Consider the following 20502-nt stretch of genomic DNA (forward strand, 5'->3'; position numbering starts at 1 on the left):
CTGCTCAATATATAGTATCAACAATATTAATATATTTGTTTGAATTTTAAAATTTACATAGTTTTAATAATATGTTTCACTTATTCCGCCAGAACACACTGGATTAATTCAGCAAATTGAAACTGCTTTTATAAATTTTCAATCAAAGATGTTGACCTTAGATTGGTTTTTGATTAATAATTAATTCATTAATATAATGAATTAATTTGCGCTAGAGACTACACTAGATAAAACTTAAGGGTTAAATATATGTAAGGAAAAGACATAGAAATATTATTTTCAATCACATGAAAAACGGTTGAACCCCACGAGGCTTTTAGTCAAATGTGGTTAAAATTGTCCGAAATTTAGTTGTTTGAGGACATTAGGCGCATTGAAATGTAAATGTCCTGTAGTCTTACACTTAAAATACAATATAACAATATCTTAATATACATATATCCTTGTGCTTAGGATATACTCCTTATAACATAAAACTTATGTTTTACAGAGTTTAACATATATTATATTTCAATAGGAATAATGAAATGGAAAAGCAGTGTCTAATATCTATTAGTTTAAAGGGACTGTGGTTTTTCTGATGATTATATTACTGTCTGAATTTATTCATAAAACTTTTCTTAAAAATTTATTATCAAATATCTTGTTATCAAGCCTAGTATATTTTTCAATTGTATTAATCCTGCTCATATCGACACTTTCCACTGTATAATAACAATCTGAATTTAGAATTAACTTTAAGTTTTTTTTTGTATTTTAAATTGTTAAGTCATTTTAATTATGTTTAATTGTTTATATTTTAAATTTAAATTATTTATTTTATAAAATTTGTTTTTATTTTAACAATTTGTTGAATATATGCATAAGATATTTAGTTGAATTTATATTAATTTTTATTTAATAAAGATTAACTAATTTTATTTTGATGCAATACAATAAATTTTTTTTATTCTAAACTATTTTTAAAAATCTCTACCAGCGATGTGCTCTGATCACATCATTAAATAATTTAAGAGATTAAAGGTATTATATACTTTTCAATAGCAAATGGTAATAATGTTTTAATCTTCAAAGCGATAATGGTTTAATTCTAAAGTATTAATAATAAAACTATATCTGTTTTGTTAATATTGGAACTTTAGTTTTAAAACTACTAAGAAAATTCTAATTGCTTAAAGATTTAAAAAATAAAAAATCAAATAATTAAATACACCAATAAAATAAGTTGGATATTTTTAATATTTATAAAGTATTTTGGAACATAGTTATATGCTGCAGTGATATTTTTTGCGTTTTTAGAGCGATTGTAAAATTATCTTTGTTTTTGCAATATTTGGGAGTTTGGGTATTAGTGAAAAGTTAATGCTTTAATTTTTTTGACACATATACATTTAAAAATTATATTCATACATTTTAAAAAATTTATTGATATAAATTTAATTATAAATTATATTATTGTAGGCATTTTATGATATTGCAAAATTATTTTGTAAATAATTACAATATTTATTACCAGTATGTATAATACAAACAAAAATATATTAACAATAAAAATGTAATAATAAAAATATGAGTTTGTCATACAATTATTAAATACAAGAGAATGTCAACTGAAGATTACAGATTGATTGAAAATAATTAAGAATTGTCTAAAAATAAAAGCAATAAAGTAGAGTATATATTAGACTCTTCTTCAATGAAGGTACTGTAAAAACAAATCATATTCTTCTGCCATCCTTCATTTAAAATGGAGATTAATATATGATATTAAAGGATCTACATATAAAATGTGTTCTCATATGCAAATTGGTTCTCATCTCCAAATTTTTAAAGTATATAACAGATATATTATTTTTGTTTTATAAATTTTTAAAGTAGATAGCAGATGCACTAGGGCTATAATCTGAAATAGGCTATAAAATAATTGTGTTGTGTATATAGATCTTAATACATAATGTATTATCAGCAAACAAACTATTATTTCTTCTATTGTGTTTCATATGTACATACTGATGCGATACAATATAATTTTCTACGATATTTAAAAATTACATATATGATTAATAATATATATGCCATATAGCATACGGATGTGTTGGGATACTATGAGATTTTGAGATCAAAAAATTTATCGTAGCAAATATATTTATCCACATGCCATTAGTAGACTCTTTATCATGAATACATCGGCACCTACATCAACATGGAAGTCGGCCAACATCATGGAAGTCGATCCCAAAGGTGAACTAATAGCTTTTAAATACACAGATGGAGTATTTAAGTGGTTCGGTTTTTTTTTCAAACATTAAATCTCTATCACAATATAAAATGACACTGCTTAAGTGAGGACAAAGTAAAAGTGAGAAGTTTTTATTATTATTCACTTTGTCAACGCCGACGAGTAGGTTTAAAACATACGCATTTTGTTATTGTTATTATATAATATATAATATTATACCCCGCAAGGATTTGTTTGTTTTGTTTCTTTTGGGAGTGTTGAACGCACATAATCGTCGAATTTGACTAATGGTTCCGCAACCCCTCTCTCCCTTCCTTTATCCCCTGTACCACAACCCCACCTATCCACTCCTTTACCCATGTATTCGTCTTGTTATCCTTTCATGTTATCTGCTTTCAGGTCCCGGCGGGTTATAACAACAACAACAATGGTTCCGTAACGCAGATTCGGTCCTTCTTGGAACTACATACGCATTATTGTACGGTACAATTAGTATATTTTTATCTCCACAATGTTTAATAGATACCAACTAGTTTAAATTTTTGTATGACTTTGGATGCTTACAAGATAAATTTCTTTTATTTTTCTCGAAGCAGCTTTGTAAGCTCTTATTCGATGTTTATCAGTAGTTCTAGAACTATATTAGCTTTTACTTAATACCTACTATAAGTTAGTTTTGTCTGTCTTTTGCGTAACTATTGAAAAAGTTTGCAAATGTTGCGGTTTGCTGGTCCATTGTTGAAAGTAATCGCTTTTAACTTTTCCCCAAGCATTTTGATACTCTTCGGCAATATTTTTGAATTCATTATACTTTAAGATCTCCAATTTTTCCATAGTAATTCCAAATTTTTTACAAAATTCTGGTTTAGCTTTTAATAACTCCACATATTCCAACAACAAATGATATTTGCTTGTCCTTAAAGCAGCTTGTGGTGAATTGGATTTTTTTGCAGTTACACCTTGTCGTTTTCCATTAACGGAAATTTCAATAGGACTATAAAAACAAAAATAATAAAATTAACTTTTGAATTATACACCCATACTTACTTAACATTTACAGGTATATCACACCACACCAAGCCATTAGGACTTGGCTGTTTTCCAGTGTCCTCCACATACTTAAATTTAGTATTGTCACATATGTGTATGAGCGGCTTCTGTGGTTTATATTTCACGTGCTCAAATTGTCTATCCAACCAACGTCCGTATATGGCACGACGTATGGATTTTTCATTACTTCTACTACAGCAAAATGTTAATGTTTCAAAGTAAATGGGTTTATCCAGCAGAGTATCTAGTAGTGCGCCTTGTACACCTAAAACATTCCATCTCGACAATTTATCACTGCAAGACATTGACAGCGTGCGATCACCTCTGCCTGGTTTAGTACGTACAACTCCCACAAACTGTTGGAGTAGATCACTGTGTTCCCCAATTAGTTTAGCACCAGTGTAAACCACTTCACTGTCATTCAACAAAGTCTTACCAAAATCTTTTTGTACTAATTCATCGCAGACAAGTTTAGGCTTTTTATTAGGTGTTTCAATACTTTCCTCGTCACATGATTCGTCCTCAATACAAGCATCACCACAAGGCGTTTGTGTGCTAATGAAGTGAAAACTCAATTCTCGCTTTAGAGTGAAAAATAACTTTTCTGCATTCCACTGAAATATGGACAATTTATTCTCTATTGCTTTTCTAAGTTCAGCATAAAAGTATCGTAGCAGTGCTCTTCTCGCTAGTACTTCTGCATGTGAATCATTTAATATTAAACCGCCACTGCATAGTTTGCTTCTACCAATGCATTTTGTACCAGCACCCAGCGCCACAACCTTACTTTCCTTCCGATTTTCGTCATACTGTACAACACCTGCTAGGATCGTCCATTCCTTATTGGTTGGTTTTCCAGTTTTGGGTAATGTATCGAACTTATTTAAACACAGCTCGGCTAATAATTCTCCTGCTGGATAAGGTGAGCTCATGTTGATAAATGTAAACAACAACAGCTGATAAATTTATTATTTGTTGTTTTTATTTAATTACACATTTACACAGTGTGTTCCCAATTTATTTAAAACGTTAAAATTACAAGCAATAGGAATATTGGAATTAAGAGTATTCAGATCTACTCGAAAACTCAGTAGAGCAATACTGATAGCACTGAATCTGTACCCAATGTCACCGATTTAACGAATTATCAGTTTAAACCAGTTTATTGTCTGGACTTTGTATATTATAGATAATATAAAAGAAATTACAATTACTTTTAATGGGTTAGAATACGGTTGGGTAAAGGAAGTGTAAAAGGGGACGGCATTCTTTGAAAACAAAAATGGACAAAGGATAAGGATAAGAACATTAATTTATTAAAATCAATTATTTATTGTAATTAATTAAGTAATTTCATATTTTCCCCGTAGATGGAAAACATCGATACTTGAACTCACTAATTCACCCTCTTAGGAATGCAAAATGTACAAATTTCAATCAACTGACATTAGAAGCAGACATTAGAATAAAGAACAATTATATCTAGGTCTAAACTGAAAACAAGTGAGGAGAGAAAAGGAGGATGTTCTTGCTAGTTAGTAATTAGTGAATAAAAGTAAACTTTGTGGAAGGGGTTACTGTAATTGGATAATAAAAGACTTGTAGATAGTGGAGTGGGGAAAATGGGGTTATTGTAACCATGATTGTAGAGCGGTATTACAGCAGAAATGTCGAGAAATGCAGTTGTCTAGATAAAGCGTCGGAAATTTGAAGCCTAAACTTTATGTTAGAATAAATTACATCTTAAGCATGATATAGACAATGGTACGTGTATGCACACCAATTGTACATACCAAGTATACACTTTGCTATATACTTTGAAACAAGGTGTAACATTACTGCATACATGTCTGCAGACCGAAATTTTGAATGCATACTTGAATAGTGCAATTTGGTAGCACGGCATACTTGGTTTGCGTAGCATCGTCTATGTCATAATTTAGGCTTCTTCATTATTTTTCTTTAGCAAGCTAAACTAATGTTAAGTAACTAGAGTATTAAATATAGTATAAATAGAAATAGGATGAGTAGAGATATTATGATTACAACAAAACTCATAAAAAAAAAAATTAGTAGCGGTTGATTTAACAGTTTAAATTGAGTAAATTATTATACCTTGCGGCATCTTATTTGTTAAAGTGTTAAATATTGACATACCATATAAATTATTTAGATTTCACACTTACATTTTAGCAATACACAATAATATCGTTTACCATAGTATAATTAACTGAAGTGCTTACACTGCGTTTAAAAGTTAAATGTTTTATTATTATATATATATAAGACGGCGTCTATATTGTCAAGAATTTGGTATTATATTTGATTGCACTATAACATTTTCACACACTTTTTGTTCTCCGACAAAATTTGAATTTAATACGTATTTGCATTTGAGTATAAAAATCTAGCCAGTGTAAACGCCATGAAAATGTCATAAGTGGTTTAACATTTATATGAAGTATTTGAACACTTTTGATAGCTTTATGTCTCTGGTCAATAAAACATAATATATTTGTTTTTCTTGACGATTTTTTATAGATGTCTAATATAAAAACGCTCATTATTTTTAATTGTTGAATGTCTTACCATTTATGTCTGACCATTTCAACTGCCAGAATATGTCAAACCATATAAAATGACAGATTTAATATTTTCTGTCATTTTAGTTATGTTGAATAACCAAATCGAATAGTTTTTGAATTAAGAAATTTATAACAATTATTCAAAATTTTTACATATCTAAATATAAATAAATGAAATATATAATGTTAAAGATTTTTTCGTGAAATTTTAAATTCAAAGAAATTGTTTACCCTGTATTTTGAAGACTTCTAACAGCTGTTTAAAGTTATATTGTCTTGTATCCTTTTTAACTAAAAGAAAATATAAACAAATTAAATGTTATTGAATAAATGTTGATATTAATATTTAAAAATGCTATTATGGGAGGCGTTTTGTAACCGCTGGCTAGTCGCTACTTTTGGCATTTTATTGTTTATTTTCGGAGCAGTGGTGCTATTTTGGAATGAAGTGAGTTTGAATTAATTGTTTGTTTATATTAATTAAATTTATTTGAATTAACTTTGCGACAGGGCCGTGCGGTGCACACAATTATGTCGCTTGATGAAGCTCTAGATGAAGCTGTCTCAATTAATCCAACCGATCATTTAGAACATAACTACAATGGACGTATTGTACATATGGCAGGACCCATTATTATTGGCGAACCACTTACAGAACCAGACTACAACATACAAGTTTTAGCAGTCAAGTTGCGTAGACGTGTACAAATGTATCAATGGGTGGAGGAGACAGTGTAAGGAAATATTAACTAAATATTGTAAAAATTAATCATTTAATTTAATTTTTTTATATAAATTAGTGAAAATAATTATGGTGAAAGTGTAGCTTCAGTGCAGAGCGAAGGCCGTACTTATTACTATACAATGGAGTGGCGCGACAAACTGATAGACTCACGTAGGTTTTATATAGAAACAGGTCATCATAATCCTGAACGTTTTCCCATCGAAAGTGTAACACAAATTGCTGATGCAGTATATATAGGAAAATATGAGCTTGGTCCACATGTGAAGGAAAAATTTTCTAATTATGTAGAACTTACATCAGATCAGAGACCTGAAGATGCATCAATTAAATTGCATTTAGGCATATATTATCATTCGAATGATGTTTTCAATCCTGAGATTGGTGATGTGCGATTGTTATTTTCATTTAGCGGTATGGAGGGTGAAATGGTACTTACATATTCAATATTCAATTACTTGGAAATATGCTATATTTATTTTATATTAATTTTCCATTTTTTTATTTTAGTATACCATTGTGGGAAAGCTAGAAAATAACAAAATTGTGCCATATAAAACTAGTCGTGGACTCGATGTATTGTTAGTTTATAGTGGTGAACTGAATCTCAGTGAAGTATTTAAGCAGGAACATCATGCACAACGGTTAACCACTTGGGGCTTTCGTTTCATGGGCTGGGTCTTAGTATTTTTCGGCGCCACATGTACTTCAACATTGTTACACATTATACGTAAGTTTGGATATTTATTTGTAAGCTTAAAATTTATTATTAATAAATAATTTGCTTTTTGTATATCACAGTTATGCGTGTACAATTTTTATCTGCACTCGCTCCAGATCCACATTATCCAGTAGGCGCTAATGTTGTGCTCTCCCTCTCAATGGCTTTAATAATAGCCTCAATAGCTTGGGTATTACACCGTCCTATGATTGGTGCTGGACTTCTATTTGCGGCAGCTTCTCCTTTCGTTTGGTGTGCGCGTGGAGTAGCAAATTACGAACCAGTTAACTAAAATTGTGAATTCCTAAGAGACTTGTTTTCAGCTTCGAAACGCATTTGGTTTTTTAATACGGTACTTAATTTAATTTAAGTTTGGACTATTATTTTTATTACATTTTTTGAAAACTAAGTTGGTCTTTAAAATCTATTTGTGTTTTAAAGTAATATTTAAACAAATAATGAGCAAATATAATAAAGGATATTAGTTTTAAATATTTAAATCCATAATATTAGTTATTGAAATGTTGATCTAAAATATATGTGCTTGTAAATTAAATCATAAAAACTTGACAAAATTTAAAGCCTTCGAACAAAGAATGTAATATTAAAATATTGTAAAATATTTCTTAGACAATTTATTTTTATTTATTAAAGAGATTATCTTAACATTATGTACAATATAATTTTGAACAACCTAAAGTTGGATTTTATTTTTAAAATAAAATTAATATGTTCTATATACACACAATCTTTCTATATATTACTAGAATTTAAACCGGCAAACGTTGTTTTGCCGCATAAATTATTTCTACTGATTTCTTTTTTTTTTTAAATAATTGATAATGAATGTATTGTATTGTACTGCCATTTGCTGCAGTATTGTGAACTATTTCCGTTGCTCCGAACGAAGTCATTTGGAAGCATGAATTAAATATTCGAATGGTCTTCAGGAACAGATTTCAATCTTCATGCGTGCCAATGAGCAAGCCGTTCAATGGTTCTGGTGGTCACTCAATTTCTGGTAATTGCACTTTTCCTGATGCGCAACACAACCCGTCTAATTCTTGTTTGAATTTGAGTGCATGACAATAAGGGCATTCTTTGTCCATAGAACCAATCATCACTTTCGGATGTGCGAAATATTCAATATCTGGCTCGTACTTGAACGCAAGACGAAGAAACGAAGTGGATGTAAATGCTCGATGTACTTGTTGGCGTACGACCTATTCTCATACCTACCAAATATACACAAAAAGTTTCATGACAATTGGTAAAGTCGTTGCGGAGGAGTTTAAACACAAACACCGTGACACGAGATTTTTATATATAAGATTATAATTATTATTTACTAATAATAATATTAACAAATTATTTACATTCCATTTATTTTGTAACCACCAAAGTTATTAGGTGTTGTATCACTGGAGCTCAGTGTTTTTGGCTCTGTTTCGGGTGATGCAGCTGCTGTATTTGTGCAACTCGTGTGTATGCTGGGACTCTGTGATTTAATATGTTCATCTGCCTGCTGCTGTTCATAACGTACATATGGTTCATAACCGTTTATATGTATGGAACCGCGGTGTAGAGTACCGCTCTCAGCTTCGAAGAGTATATCGTTAATAAATTTTTCAGCAAGCAAACGTTGCGGTCTTTGTAAACGTTTTAATTTATGCGTCCATGTACGTGCTATCGACTCCTCTTCTGGAAAAGTGCCTGACAAGTAATCACAAGCCATATTTATCATATGCATTTCATCTGCACTGTGTCCATTTGGTGTCGATGTATGAGAATGTGGAGACAAACGTTGTCGCTTCACACTATCAGGTTGAGTGTTATTCTGCTGCTGTTGGTGGTAGTCAACGACTATATGTGGCGCACCAGTTGATGTAGGTGATGCTGCAGCCACTTGTGCTTCTGGTTTTGCATTGCCAAAGGATTTTTGAAACATTTCCGCAATACTTGGTGAATAGTTTGAAGCATCCAAAAAACCATTTTGCGATTGTGAATTTTCACTGAAGGCAAAACTTTCATTTTTGTAATTTGGATTAACAGCTAAGAATTTTTCGGTGTTGCGTAAAAAATCTAATTCTGGGTAAGTCCAACATCTCGGTGTATGCAACAAGCCAGTACGTCGGGAGCACTCTACTACCTATAAATTGTATTTCATGGTTTAAAATTATTGTTTTTAGGGAAAATGTTTTAATTAAAAATACTTTAAGTTCTTTGCGATAATTCGTTCTGAGTGTATTTATTTTCTTCTTCACATCCTCAACTGTTGCATCGCGCTTCAGGTAACGATAAATCGGCACCAGTTGCTCATACGCTTCAGCTCTTTTATCTCGGTTTGTGTAATCTCGAAGCGAAGTGTCCCACAGAATCGGTAAGTTGCGATAAGTTTGTATGAACGCGCGTAAATAGTTTCTATTTTCTTCAGCGGGAGTAATCGGTTTCAGCATTTTAAAATTTAACGTATTTCTGTCAAATTTCTGCTGATTAAAAGAAATTTTTCCCAATGATTATATTTGAGACTTTATCTTATACAAAACAATAAAACAGAATGTTTCATTCGCTGTTAATGATAAAATGACGATATTATTGAAGAAATGTCAACTTACAAAGATTGACGTAAGTATTGCTACATTGATGGTTTGTGTATATGCTAAGCAAAGAATATTTTAGAAAGAGTGACAAATGGAAGTATCAAAATGTATTTATTTGTGTATTTGTTTTTTAAATAATCGATTTATTGAAAAAACTTCACAAAACAGAATAAATTTTGATATGTGAATATAAATATTCCAAGCAAATAAATATTCTAAGCACAACGTTACACAGATGTGTTTTGCCAATGATTGTTTGATCTACACTACGTCTAGATGTCCGCGCGATGTTAGTATTGACATCAACTCCCACTCTAGGTGTTACCATACTTGTTATATCAAACTCAACTTTCGGTTGCCTTTCTTAACGGATATCGCAACCGTCACAGGAGCTTAAAACCCTCAGATATAAACTTTTGAATTGAAGATTCGCTATTAGCTTTACTGAAAGGCTAAAATACTTATAAGTTGTTTTCAATTCTAAATACAATTTCAATTCTCATTTTATTCACATCATCAAGAGTGCCACGCTTCAACTCCGTGAGCTTAAAAATGGTGTATGCCGTGACATTCTGCTAAACGTGCAAATCAAGCTGTTTTGTTACAAGCAACTAATACAGTCACTTTTGCATACTTATTTCCTATTTGGTTTGGAGTCTCGTTCTCTCAAATGGAATGCCTTCGAGTATTTGAAAGGGGTGTGCTCTGGGTCTGCATTAACTAGAAGCGCAGTCGTGATGGCAGACATTTTCTCAACTCCGCTATCTACGAGTGCAACGAGAGTTTAGATGACTTTATTATAAGAAATGTTTTGGTATAGATAACTAATATTGTTATCCACACCGTTAAACCGTTAATAGATTCATGTGTTCCATAACCGCAATACTAACTTAAATGGTCACAACAATCCGTTACTGGGTTACTATATCTTGTACATCACTTACGGTTAGTGCTTCTACAACTTGTTACCTTCACTGGATTCACAGTTTACCTTTATGTCTTTTTCCTTCAACTACAAATATCAAATATCAATGAAGCCGCTTGATGTTTTTCGCTGCATTACATCAATGTCGTGATAAAGCTCCTACAGCTCGTGACTCACTCGGAGCAGATAGTCGCCGTCAACTCTTAGAGAACCAAAAATTTTAGGAAGAACTTAACTTGTCAGATAACAGTTTAACAGTAAAAACACTTAAAAGAACCCAGGTACTGGATCTGACAGATGTATAACCTTCCAAAATAATTATGTCTGTAAGGTAGCATACAACATTCTAAGCTTTTCTATCTTATTTGTCCCATTGTGGAGAGAAAGAAGTCTCAAATCTGTTGTGTTACTGTCTAGCGCATGCGAAACTTCGATTTACTATTTTGAAGGGATTATTTTTTGAGGACCTCCCTCTAAAAAGTATTTAAATTTCTGTCAAAAGTTAAAGGTTGTTTCTAGAGCTCTGAGTTTTTTATACGGTAGGTAACACAATAGGCCATTAGGTGCATCCTTCGGATCGTCTGTATAATCTAAGATAAATTAAAATATGAGTGTAAGAGTAGGAGCACAAAAATTGATTTATGACAATCTTTGGCGATTCAAACTATGATATTATATCAGTCAACAAAACAGAGTAGTAAAGTAAAAGTTTTCAATATATATTTATATTAAATAAGTTTTTAAAGGATGTAATAAATTTTACAAAAATTAATGTGTTAGGTATTTTAATTCAATTCTATTTTTGTTATAATATTCCATATTTGCTTGAAGAGATTTTAATTATTTTTACCATATGTTATATCAAGTAAGATTAATGTAAAACATAATTTTTGATAATAAATTATTATATTATATTGGTACTTAGATTTCATATATTTTTTTTTATATTTTCACAAGTTTTCGAACAATTTATGACAGCAATAAATGCTTTGCCATTATGGAGTAAATGTCAAAATAAAAACATAGAAATAACATCGCAAGCGAGATCAAGCAACAACAAACATGTGCAAAATTTCATTTTAAAAACCGTTGGACTTTTTTAATTTGTGGCCGCGCCACCAGTCTTCGTTTACATTTCGCCGCTGTTGCCGTGACATTTCCGATAATGGCTTTTTGCGTGCAAAATATAATTTTGAGCATTTTTGTGAAAGAATAACATTTTATATAAATTATAAAAGTGTATTAATACATAAAAATAACATTAAAATTTTCTATGAGATTTACTTGTATAAAATAATTATATTTAGTAAGAAAAAATGCGGCGAACAGAATAAAACGAAGGAATTTTTATGCGTCCTTGGAAAAAGTACTCAAAATATAAATTAATGAGATAAAATTTCTGAAAATTGTGAAAGTAATAAAAATATTTTAAATATCATTGAATATAAATTCCAATAAGTTTTAAAAATTTATATGAAAACTATATTTTTTTTTGTTTTTGTGGAGAAAAGATCACAAACTGTGAAGAACTGCGGCGTCGCAAACGATATTTTTTATTTGTTGCTTGCCTGTGACACAAAATTGTGATCAAACTTATTTTCTCAAAAATAAAAACGGATTAAAAAATATTACGCTTATAATTGTATGTTATTTGTATTTTTAAAAACAAAAAGAAATACATGAATTTTTAATATAAGACTTCTCTGCGAGAAGTTCTCCACTTGAAAGTCTCAAAATTCTGCAACACAAGATGGAAGTAATTGAAGAGCAAACAAAATGTGGTAAGTTTGGTGGTAAAAAAGGAACACATTAATAATTATTTAATAAAATATGTTATTAATTTGTAACAGTTAACATTTGTGTACTTCGCATCGATAGTAGTATTGTTTAGGGATCTGCTTTTATCCTATAAAAATCTGTCAGGCAGGATTTTAATATACCGTACCCCACTTCCTACTAAATTGGATAGGAAAGTGTTTATTTAATTTTTGATGTTAGGCTGGATTTATTGGTGGTATTGTCCAGGTACTTTAAATTAATTTGTCATCAGAGTCATATTTTTCAAATTCATATCATCTGTCGGACAGGAGTTTAATATACCGTACCATTTCCTACTAAATTGCATAGGAAAGTGTTTATTTAATTTTTGATGTTAGGCTAGATTTATTGTCCAGGTACTTTAAATTAATTTGTCATCAGAGTCATATTTTTCAAATTCATATCATCTTTGTTTAGGAAATTGAAGATTTTGTTAATTTTCTATGTAAAATTAATTGGTAGAAATTTATTAAAAGGAGTTACTGATTTAAATTTATGGATATATTTTTACTAAATATGAATTTAATGAGTGTACTAAAACAGTGGCACACTCTGCTCTTTCCTTTGACTTTTATTGATTTCATATATTATTTAAAAGGTCTCTTAGAGATTATTCAGTTGACAACAAACTATAAAACATAAATATAGATTCATCTTCATGTGGTATATATTTCCGATTTTAAATTCAATAAATTTCATAGTAATTAAATCTCAACAAACTTCTGACAAGTATTAATATTTGTAAATAGTGAAACATATGTATTAATAAAAACATAAAAAATATTTGCTAAATTTTTATAAAGATTTTTATTTTATTAAGCAAATATTTTGCTTTAAATCTTTTATATAAAAAATTTTTTTTCATCAGCAGCAATTTCCTCTTATAAAAATAAGTAATAATGTCGCTAACAGCAAATAAATAATAAGTATTAAAAAAAGCAAATAATTATAGAAATCTATAAAATATAATAAATACGTTGAGGATATCTCAAAGCACGTCATTTAGTCGTGCTTGTCAATATGTTTTATTTTTATATATATATATATTTTTTTTTTTTTTGATTTTTTTGTTCTATAAAACAAATACTTTTTGCGTATTTTTAAAACACACACTTGCCACGAAAAGTACACACGACGGTTCCTAAACTAAAAAATTTTTTAATAAAATAAAAAAAAAAATAAAAATATTTGTGAACAGCTGTATGTGGAGCTACTGAGTCGCTTAACAACAAACATAAATAAATCCAGAAAAATATTTCTACAAAAATAATTTTTGTAATCTTTAACGTTTTTTTTTTTTATCTTTATCAATGTCCAAATCAAACTATTTTAAGTTTTAATTCGCTTGGATTTTCCTGCAACACAGCACATTAACTACACACAGTCAATAAAAGATACAGTTTAGCAGAGGCAAAAGCAGAAGCAAAAACAATAACAAAACTCACAATGAACACAGAGACAGAGTATGTTTTGTGTGTGTATTCGGTCTGTACATTTCAAGCTCAGCTTCACCTTTATTTTGTTTTTTAATTATTTCTTCCTCTTTGCTTTCATACATTTTTCCCCATATCCATGGACGCGTTTTGCTTACCAAATGGCATATTCAGTTCAGTGGTAGTTTATAAAATTTAGGTAGAATATATAGACAGCAAAAAAGAAAACAACAACAGCAACTACACAACAAGAACAACATAGCATCAACTGTGGCTGTAACATAAAAATAACAAAACATACCATCCATCCGTTTGTCGTTTTCAACAAGAAGAAGAAGAAAAAGAAGCTACAGGAATTAGGGTGACTCATATTGTGTGTGTTTAACAGTCGTTTGCACATGCCTCGTTCTTATCGTTGTTTTTGTCATTGTTTTTGTTTTTGTTGTTGTTTCTCCCAATACCGGCTTTTGTGTTGCTTCAATACTTACTTCGTTCGTTGTGTGCAGTGAGGAGTACGTTGCAGTAAACATAAAATAGGGTTTTAGCACTTGTTTTAATTTAAAGTGGATGAGTTGCGCCTGATACCTCAATTATCTTAGCTTATTATTATTCGATAATTGATAATCGATAATCGAATATTAATTATTCGATATTTGTTAGTGGAATTAATATTCCGAAAATGGAAGAACGAATTAGCTAACCCTTGACATTGCCACATTTACTTGTTTAATGCTTATTTATTGAACATAGTTTTTCAAACAAAATCCTCTACGTGCTGAAAACATGTATATGTTTCTATCAAAAGAAATAAGTATTTTTCTGTAAATATTTAATATAATATTAATGATAACAAATAAAGTAAAGATTTATTTTTGCATCTCTAATATATTATATATATATGTGTTTTCAATTTCAATTAAAAAAAAATGTTTTTATATCTGAATATATGGAAAATCAATTTTGTTTTTGGTGTACCAAAAAGTAATAGAACTATATATTTCTATTTTATATATAATTCTATCATGTTTCCACTGTTTACTTTGTAAGTTACCTAAGTAACTTTAAGATTTTGTCGTTTCCATTGACATAAGTTACTTATTGTATGTGAAAGAGCTTTTATGTGTCAGAAAGTTCTGGGAGAACTTATGTTTTTTAAATAAACGTATAATGTAATAATGCATATAATAATATATCACACAAGAAATTAAATATGTAATTGATATATTAAATCATTTATATGCATATTTTTTTTATAATTACATTATATATTTAACTACTATAAACAAAAAGAGTTTATCAAATACTTTTTCAGTGTGTTTGTTTACAGTGTAGCTGATATTTGTTTACATTTTATATATGTCTTGACAAATATTTCAAACTTTGATAATTTCTTTTGAGGGTAATTTGTTTTTAAGGGTTCCATTCAACCCATTTTTGGTTTAATTTTTCTTACTTTATTTTCAAGTAAGTTAAAAAACACAAAGCCCTTTATATGGTTAAGGAAATTTCCTTAGTAAGTTGTACTAACTAAGTAAGCAGTGGAAATATACTAATAAACTATGTAAAATAGATTAAAAATAACAACTGTAAATTGGTATTTTGTATATATAAGTTCAAAAAACTCAGCATAAGTAATTTAAAGTATAATATAAAGTTTCACTTATCACATTTATTTTTATTGTTTATTTGACAGTCTCCATTGAATACAATTATTATATAATTGCGCTATTTTGATCCAATTATCTGAAACAATTTGTATGGGAAATTCAAATGACCGTGCTATTTAACAATAACAAAATGTGTTTAAGAGATAGTGTAAATGATGAATGAAATATTAAAATATTGAATTTGGTTTGCTTTGATTTTATATAAAAACTTTAGCTGGTCGTTTCTATGCATTTTTTTTATCACAATTTGTTATAGTGTCCTCATCTTTCTCTACATAAATTCCATTTATTGAACCACTTGTCACTTTTAACATATCAAATCATATAATGTAAAACAAAAACCAAATAGAAGTAACGGTTTGTGACTATAGTTTCTATTCTGTTCAGATACTTTATTTTACGGTAGTACTCTGTCGAAAATCCATATGTAGTTCTACAAATAACTAGTTATATAATTAATTAATATAATCATAGTCTACACATATAAAATTTTTGCGCAAATTATGTACTCGAGATAAAAATATTATTCTTATCTTGTTCTTAATTTTGGAACAGAATTGTTGACTAGGCTAGTGTCTATTAAAGGGTCTAAATCAATAGGTGTCTTTATTGAAGAATTTGTTAGTCTGTAGTGCTATAAAAGGAAGAATAGAACATTTTCTATTCTTACGTTCAATACTGTTATTGGTGTTCTTCGCAACGAAACCCTATTTTTAAACTATTTATTCCTTCTGATGGATTTGTCTATTTTTAGTCATAAATTCTTGTCTAGATTAAATCGAATTCATCAACGAACAATATACGCATTCCAGGCATATTCTTTAGAATACTTTTTTATTACAGAAATAAAGCTTTTCTTTTTGGTACGTGTACCATCTGTTGTTTAGTTCAAAGTCGCGGCACCCCCGGGTGTCTGTCAAGAATATGTTAATGACAAATTAATTTTATTGGAGGCAGGTCTGATGATTTTTGTAATTGCCGCTATGTTCGCCGGGTCAGATATAATTTCATTGGTTTTCTCTAGTATCCTAATCGGTAAGAATAATTTTAGATTTTATTTGATTATAAATATTTTTGTATTTTATACTAACTTTGGAAAATTGTGTTATTTTATATTATAACCTTCAAAAAATTCTTTTACAATGAGTAAAAAATGCTATATGTAGATTTTATTCTTTGTAAATATGAATTAGATGCGAGGATATGCATTTAGTATATATACTTAAATAAAAGATCTTTTATTTATGATGCCATAAGAAGTCGTGTAGTTAGTTGCCTTCTAATGGGAGTTACAGTGACTACAAAATTTACAACTTCATTTGTGTTCAAGTCGTTCAATTTGTATAACGAATATTATCTTTTGTTATCAGAACAATTAGAAGTTTCCTACAAGGTTTTGTACCTGTAACGGATAGTACATTCAACTTATCAAATCTACATTGTTCTAAATTGTGTATACAAACTACAAAAAAAAAAAAATAGAGAAAAGAAAACAACAACTTATGTATATGTACCTTGTATATATATACCTTCTTAGTAGTCTATACTTATATACATCAAGGATAATGCATTTTTATGAAAACATATTTAAATCTTAAATCTTTCGAATTTTTTGGGTATTTCCTTAAGTCAACATGTTGCATATTTTCATTTATATTTGTTAAATAGAGTTTTAAAATAGACAATGCCATGCCAACTGAAGATTATGTAAAATTTCCTTAACCTTATAAGTTTTCAAGTAAGATGAATTATAATTGTTAGAAAAAACAAGGTAATAATCAAATCTAAATTCGAATAGAATATATGTACCTATATTAAAATTGTGTCTAATAAATGTGTTAAAATATTGATGTATGGTTATAAGTAATTTATAGTTCTTTTATTATCTTTAAAATCTTAAAAATTGTAGAGTTAATTTAATCCTTTTATAAGGTCTTATGAGGTTATAATAAATTTTTCTTCAAAATTTGGTTAACTACCATAGCTTCTCTATTCTTTTTTTGTATTTTGTAATTTAGTTTAATGCAGATATGTTTTGTAGTGAAATTGTGTACATATTATTTTAAAAATATTTGGTTAAATTCAATCTTTTGTATATCACCTTGTATTGATTGGAATTGGTGTGTTTTAATATGATCGATCAACTTACTTTATGTTGCAGCACTTTGATAAATTTCATAGTCTAAATATGTAGATGGTCAATATTATCATATGTTCTCTAACAGATTATCTGCGGAATTCATTTGTCTAAATGAACAAAAACCTTTACAGTCACAAAGACAACGATCAGCGGCATCTTGTTTGAATATAATCTCATCTCCTGTAAATTTTAAAGTACTCGGTCAGTCTTTATAATTAGAAGATTATTTTATAAGGGTTCTAATAAGCACTATTGCAACCTGTGGCAGCACGGTTTGTTCCGTAATCTGTTCCAAAGTATCAGATATAACATAATATAGATATAACATAGATATAACATAATCCCTTCTCCTGTAAATTTTAAAGTACTCGGTCAGTCTGTTTGTAATTAGAAGATTATTTTATTAGGGTTCTAATAAGCACTATTGCAACCTGTGGCAGAATGGTTTGTTCCGTAATCTGTTCCAATGTATTTGATATACTTTTAGTATTTTGTTTCAGAAAATTTCTCTTAAAACATGTACTAATAACAAAAGTGAGTAAAAAACCATTAAATAATTTTACATACGTGTATTATATCGTGCGATATCAGTTGAATAACAACTTTTAACAAACAAAGATCTGAACATGAACGTTATCATATATTAGTACTGACTTGGTCTACGTCTTGAATACAATCTGAATACAATGACTTAGTGCTATTCACTTTTTCCATTAGTATTTCCAAGTTAAAAAACGGTGTCCCGAATATTGTATGGTAAAATTACTATTTCTAATTGGTACTATAATTGAACGCAACTGAGTAAATAAACAATGAAAACAAATAAAACAGAAATTATTCCAAGTCGACTTTAATCAAACTCCACCTACCCCTACCCATTGTTGTCCAAAAAAGAATTAATATTATTTACCTTATATATATCGAATCTGTTAATAACACCATTTATTAAATTGAATCTGTTTGAAATAAATATCTTTCTTTCTTATATTTTTCAACAAACTGTGATATACAAAAAACTGTGTTATATTTTTCTTTTCCATGTAGCATCTTTTTGCAGCTTTATCCTGCAAACATCTTACATTTGAAATTATGGATTATAATGTAAAAATATATTGTTTAATTCTTTTCTTATTTTTACTATTCAGAATACTTTTATAGTAATATTTGTCGGTGACTCCACATCATAGACTATATAGTTAACACTTTTTTCATATGTTAGATTTGATTTTCAAGCGTTATGAACGATTTTGGAATCCAAAATCTTTCGTTATTCTTATCAAAAAAACTTGACAAACAGAATAGTATTGAAATTTAACAATTAAAAATAAAAATATAATTAATTAATTAATTATTCTACAAGTGGCTTATGATTTCGTTCTAAAATAAACACAGTAAGTGAATTTGTTAATAAAACTTTCACAGCAATGTAACAAAACTCCAGAAAAATGTGCGAACATAAAAGTCAAGTACTGCTTTGGGTCAGTTGGTTAACGTGCGCTGACTCTGAGCTTCAAATTTGGCAGGGCACGAGTTCGATTCCTGATACTTGCAGTCTCAAAAAATTATTTACGAATAATTTAATACAAGAATTATTTCAAAGATCACTGTCGATGGGTATTTGGCAATACTCGAAACAGCTGTATAGTCAGCAAAAAATTCGATTTATGGTTATGGTTAACAGCATAAATCGGATAGAACGTAGATCGTGATATACAGATGTCATACCTCTACCTATATAAATATGTATATATATGCAGATACCATGCCTATACCCATATATATATATACATATGATATTTATCTATATATATACACAATACCTATTTTGATTTGATTGATGTAAATTATTATTGTCAATAATTAAATTTGAAAGTTCATTAGCTGGTGCTCCATTATTTAATATTATAATTGTAATAAAATAAAAAATGCATTATTATATATATATGGTATATTGTATTATCTAATATAAAAGTTATAAGTATATGTAACACAAATTATAAGTTACACCAATACTATTAATTATTATGAGAAAAGTGCAATTGATGAGGAGATTTCAAGAAATATTGTGTAAGTTTGCTTTCAAAGCATAAATCATCAAAAAGATACGAAAAGTATTATATTTTGTTTACTTTAAAATTTTTTTATTCGTCGAAATTTGTTAAAATTTAAGATGAAATATGAAATTGTTGAGCGATGATAAGTTTCTCTGCAGAAATTTGTTAATATTATTGTGTGTTCGTGTATTCGAAGAGATTCAATTAGTTTATTTTGATTAAATTGGCAAATGGCCAAATAAGACATAGGAAAATCCGCTTATAAATGCGGTGAGGGCTTTATTAAAAATTTTTTGTCATTCATTTGTTACTTTTGCTATTATGTGTACTTTATCGCAATCAAAATAAGATGTACTGTATAGTGAAAATAATTCTAACAGCTCAAAAAATAATATTAAGAACAGTGAAAATAAAGTACTCGTATGAGAAAACCTTAAAATAAAATAAATTAAAATTCTTTGTTCTTTCTGTAAAAGCAGATCTCAGATTCTGCTGGCACCTGCCGGTTGACGTATCTACAACAAGTAC

The 20502-nt window shown here is 29.0% G+C and overlaps 4 protein-coding genes across 6 annotated transcripts in view; 2 read left to right on the plus strand and 2 right to left on the minus strand.

Moving 5' to 3' along the window:
* Window positions 1-2069: 2069 nt before the first annotated feature.
* Window positions 2070-4223, minus strand: LOC119669230 (tRNA-specific adenosine deaminase 1-like). Its single transcript, XM_038079054.1, has 2 exons — window positions 3287-4223; window positions 2070-3233 (listed from the first exon to the last, which is right to left on the minus strand). The coding sequence occupies exons 1-2, from the start codon at window positions 4219-4221 to the stop codon at window positions 2903-2905; spliced, it is 1266 nt and encodes a 421-aa protein (XP_037934982.1). The 5' UTR covers window positions 4222-4223; the 3' UTR covers window positions 2070-2902.
* Window positions 4224-5964: 1741 nt separating this feature from the next.
* On the plus strand, window positions 5965-7914 carry LOC119672679 (transmembrane protein 43 homolog). The gene is made up of 5 exons (XM_038083797.1): window positions 5965-6322; window positions 6385-6608; window positions 6675-7047; window positions 7127-7346; window positions 7418-7914. The coding sequence occupies exons 1-5, from the start codon at window positions 6227-6229 to the stop codon at window positions 7627-7629; spliced, it is 1125 nt and encodes a 374-aa protein (XP_037939725.1). The 5' UTR covers window positions 5965-6226; the 3' UTR covers window positions 7630-7914.
* A 172-nt stretch (window positions 7915-8086) lies between these two features.
* LOC119670678 lies at window positions 8087-9877 on the minus strand. The gene is made up of 2 exons (XM_038081047.1): window positions 9551-9877; window positions 8087-9486 (listed from the first exon to the last, which is right to left on the minus strand). Exons 1-2 carry the CDS (start codon window positions 9791-9793, stop codon window positions 8710-8712), a joined length of 1020 nt encoding a protein of 339 aa, XP_037936975.1. The 5' UTR covers window positions 9794-9877; the 3' UTR covers window positions 8087-8709.
* Window positions 9878-12293: 2416 nt separating this feature from the next.
* The window catches only part of LOC119687967 (protein ECT2), a 36092-nt gene continuing 27883 nt past the window's right edge, over window positions 12294-20502 (plus strand). For all 3 annotated transcript variants that reach the window (XM_038102542.1, XM_038102558.1, XM_038102548.1), the window contains exon 1: window positions 12294-12643. In XM_038102542.1, coding sequence (XP_037958470.1) covers window positions 12613-12643 — 31 coding nt within the window. In that variant the 5' untranslated portion in view covers window positions 12294-12612. The remainder of the gene's footprint in view (window positions 12644-20502) is intronic.

This window comes from Teleopsis dalmanni, chromosome 1, assembly GCF_002237135.1.
Source record: "Teleopsis dalmanni isolate 2A chromosome 1, ASM223713v2, whole genome shotgun sequence".
NCBI lineage: Eukaryota > Metazoa > Arthropoda > Insecta > Diptera > Diopsidae > Teleopsis > Teleopsis dalmanni.

Excerpts from the sequence above, each read along its gene's own strand:
- LOC119669230 (XM_038079054.1), bottom strand. The coding sequence starts at position 4,221 with ATGAGCTCACCTTATCCAGCAGGAGAATTATTAGCCGAGCTGTGTTTA. Across the intron at positions 3,234-3,286 it reads GATATACCTGTAAATGTTAA|TCCTATTGAAATTTCCGTTA; the intron begins GTAAGTATGGGT and ends TTGTTTTTATAG.
- LOC119672679 (XM_038083797.1), top strand. The coding sequence starts at position 6,227 with ATGCTATTATGGGAGGCGTTTTGTAACCGCTGGCTAGTCGCTACTTTT. Across the intron at positions 6,323-6,384 it reads TGGTGCTATTTTGGAATGAA|GGCCGTGCGGTGCACACAAT; the intron begins GTGAGTTTGAAT and ends ACTTTGCGACAG. Across the intron at positions 6,609-6,674 it reads CAATGGGTGGAGGAGACAGT|TGAAAATAATTATGGTGAAA; the intron begins GTAAGGAAATAT and ends TATATAAATTAG.
- LOC119670678 (XM_038081047.1), bottom strand. The coding sequence starts at position 9,793 with ATGCTGAAACCGATTACTCCCGCTGAAGAAAATAGAAACTATTTACGC. Across the intron at positions 9,487-9,550 it reads ATTATCGCAAAGAACTTAAA|GTAGTAGAGTGCTCCCGACG; the intron begins GTATTTTTAATT and ends TACAATTTATAG.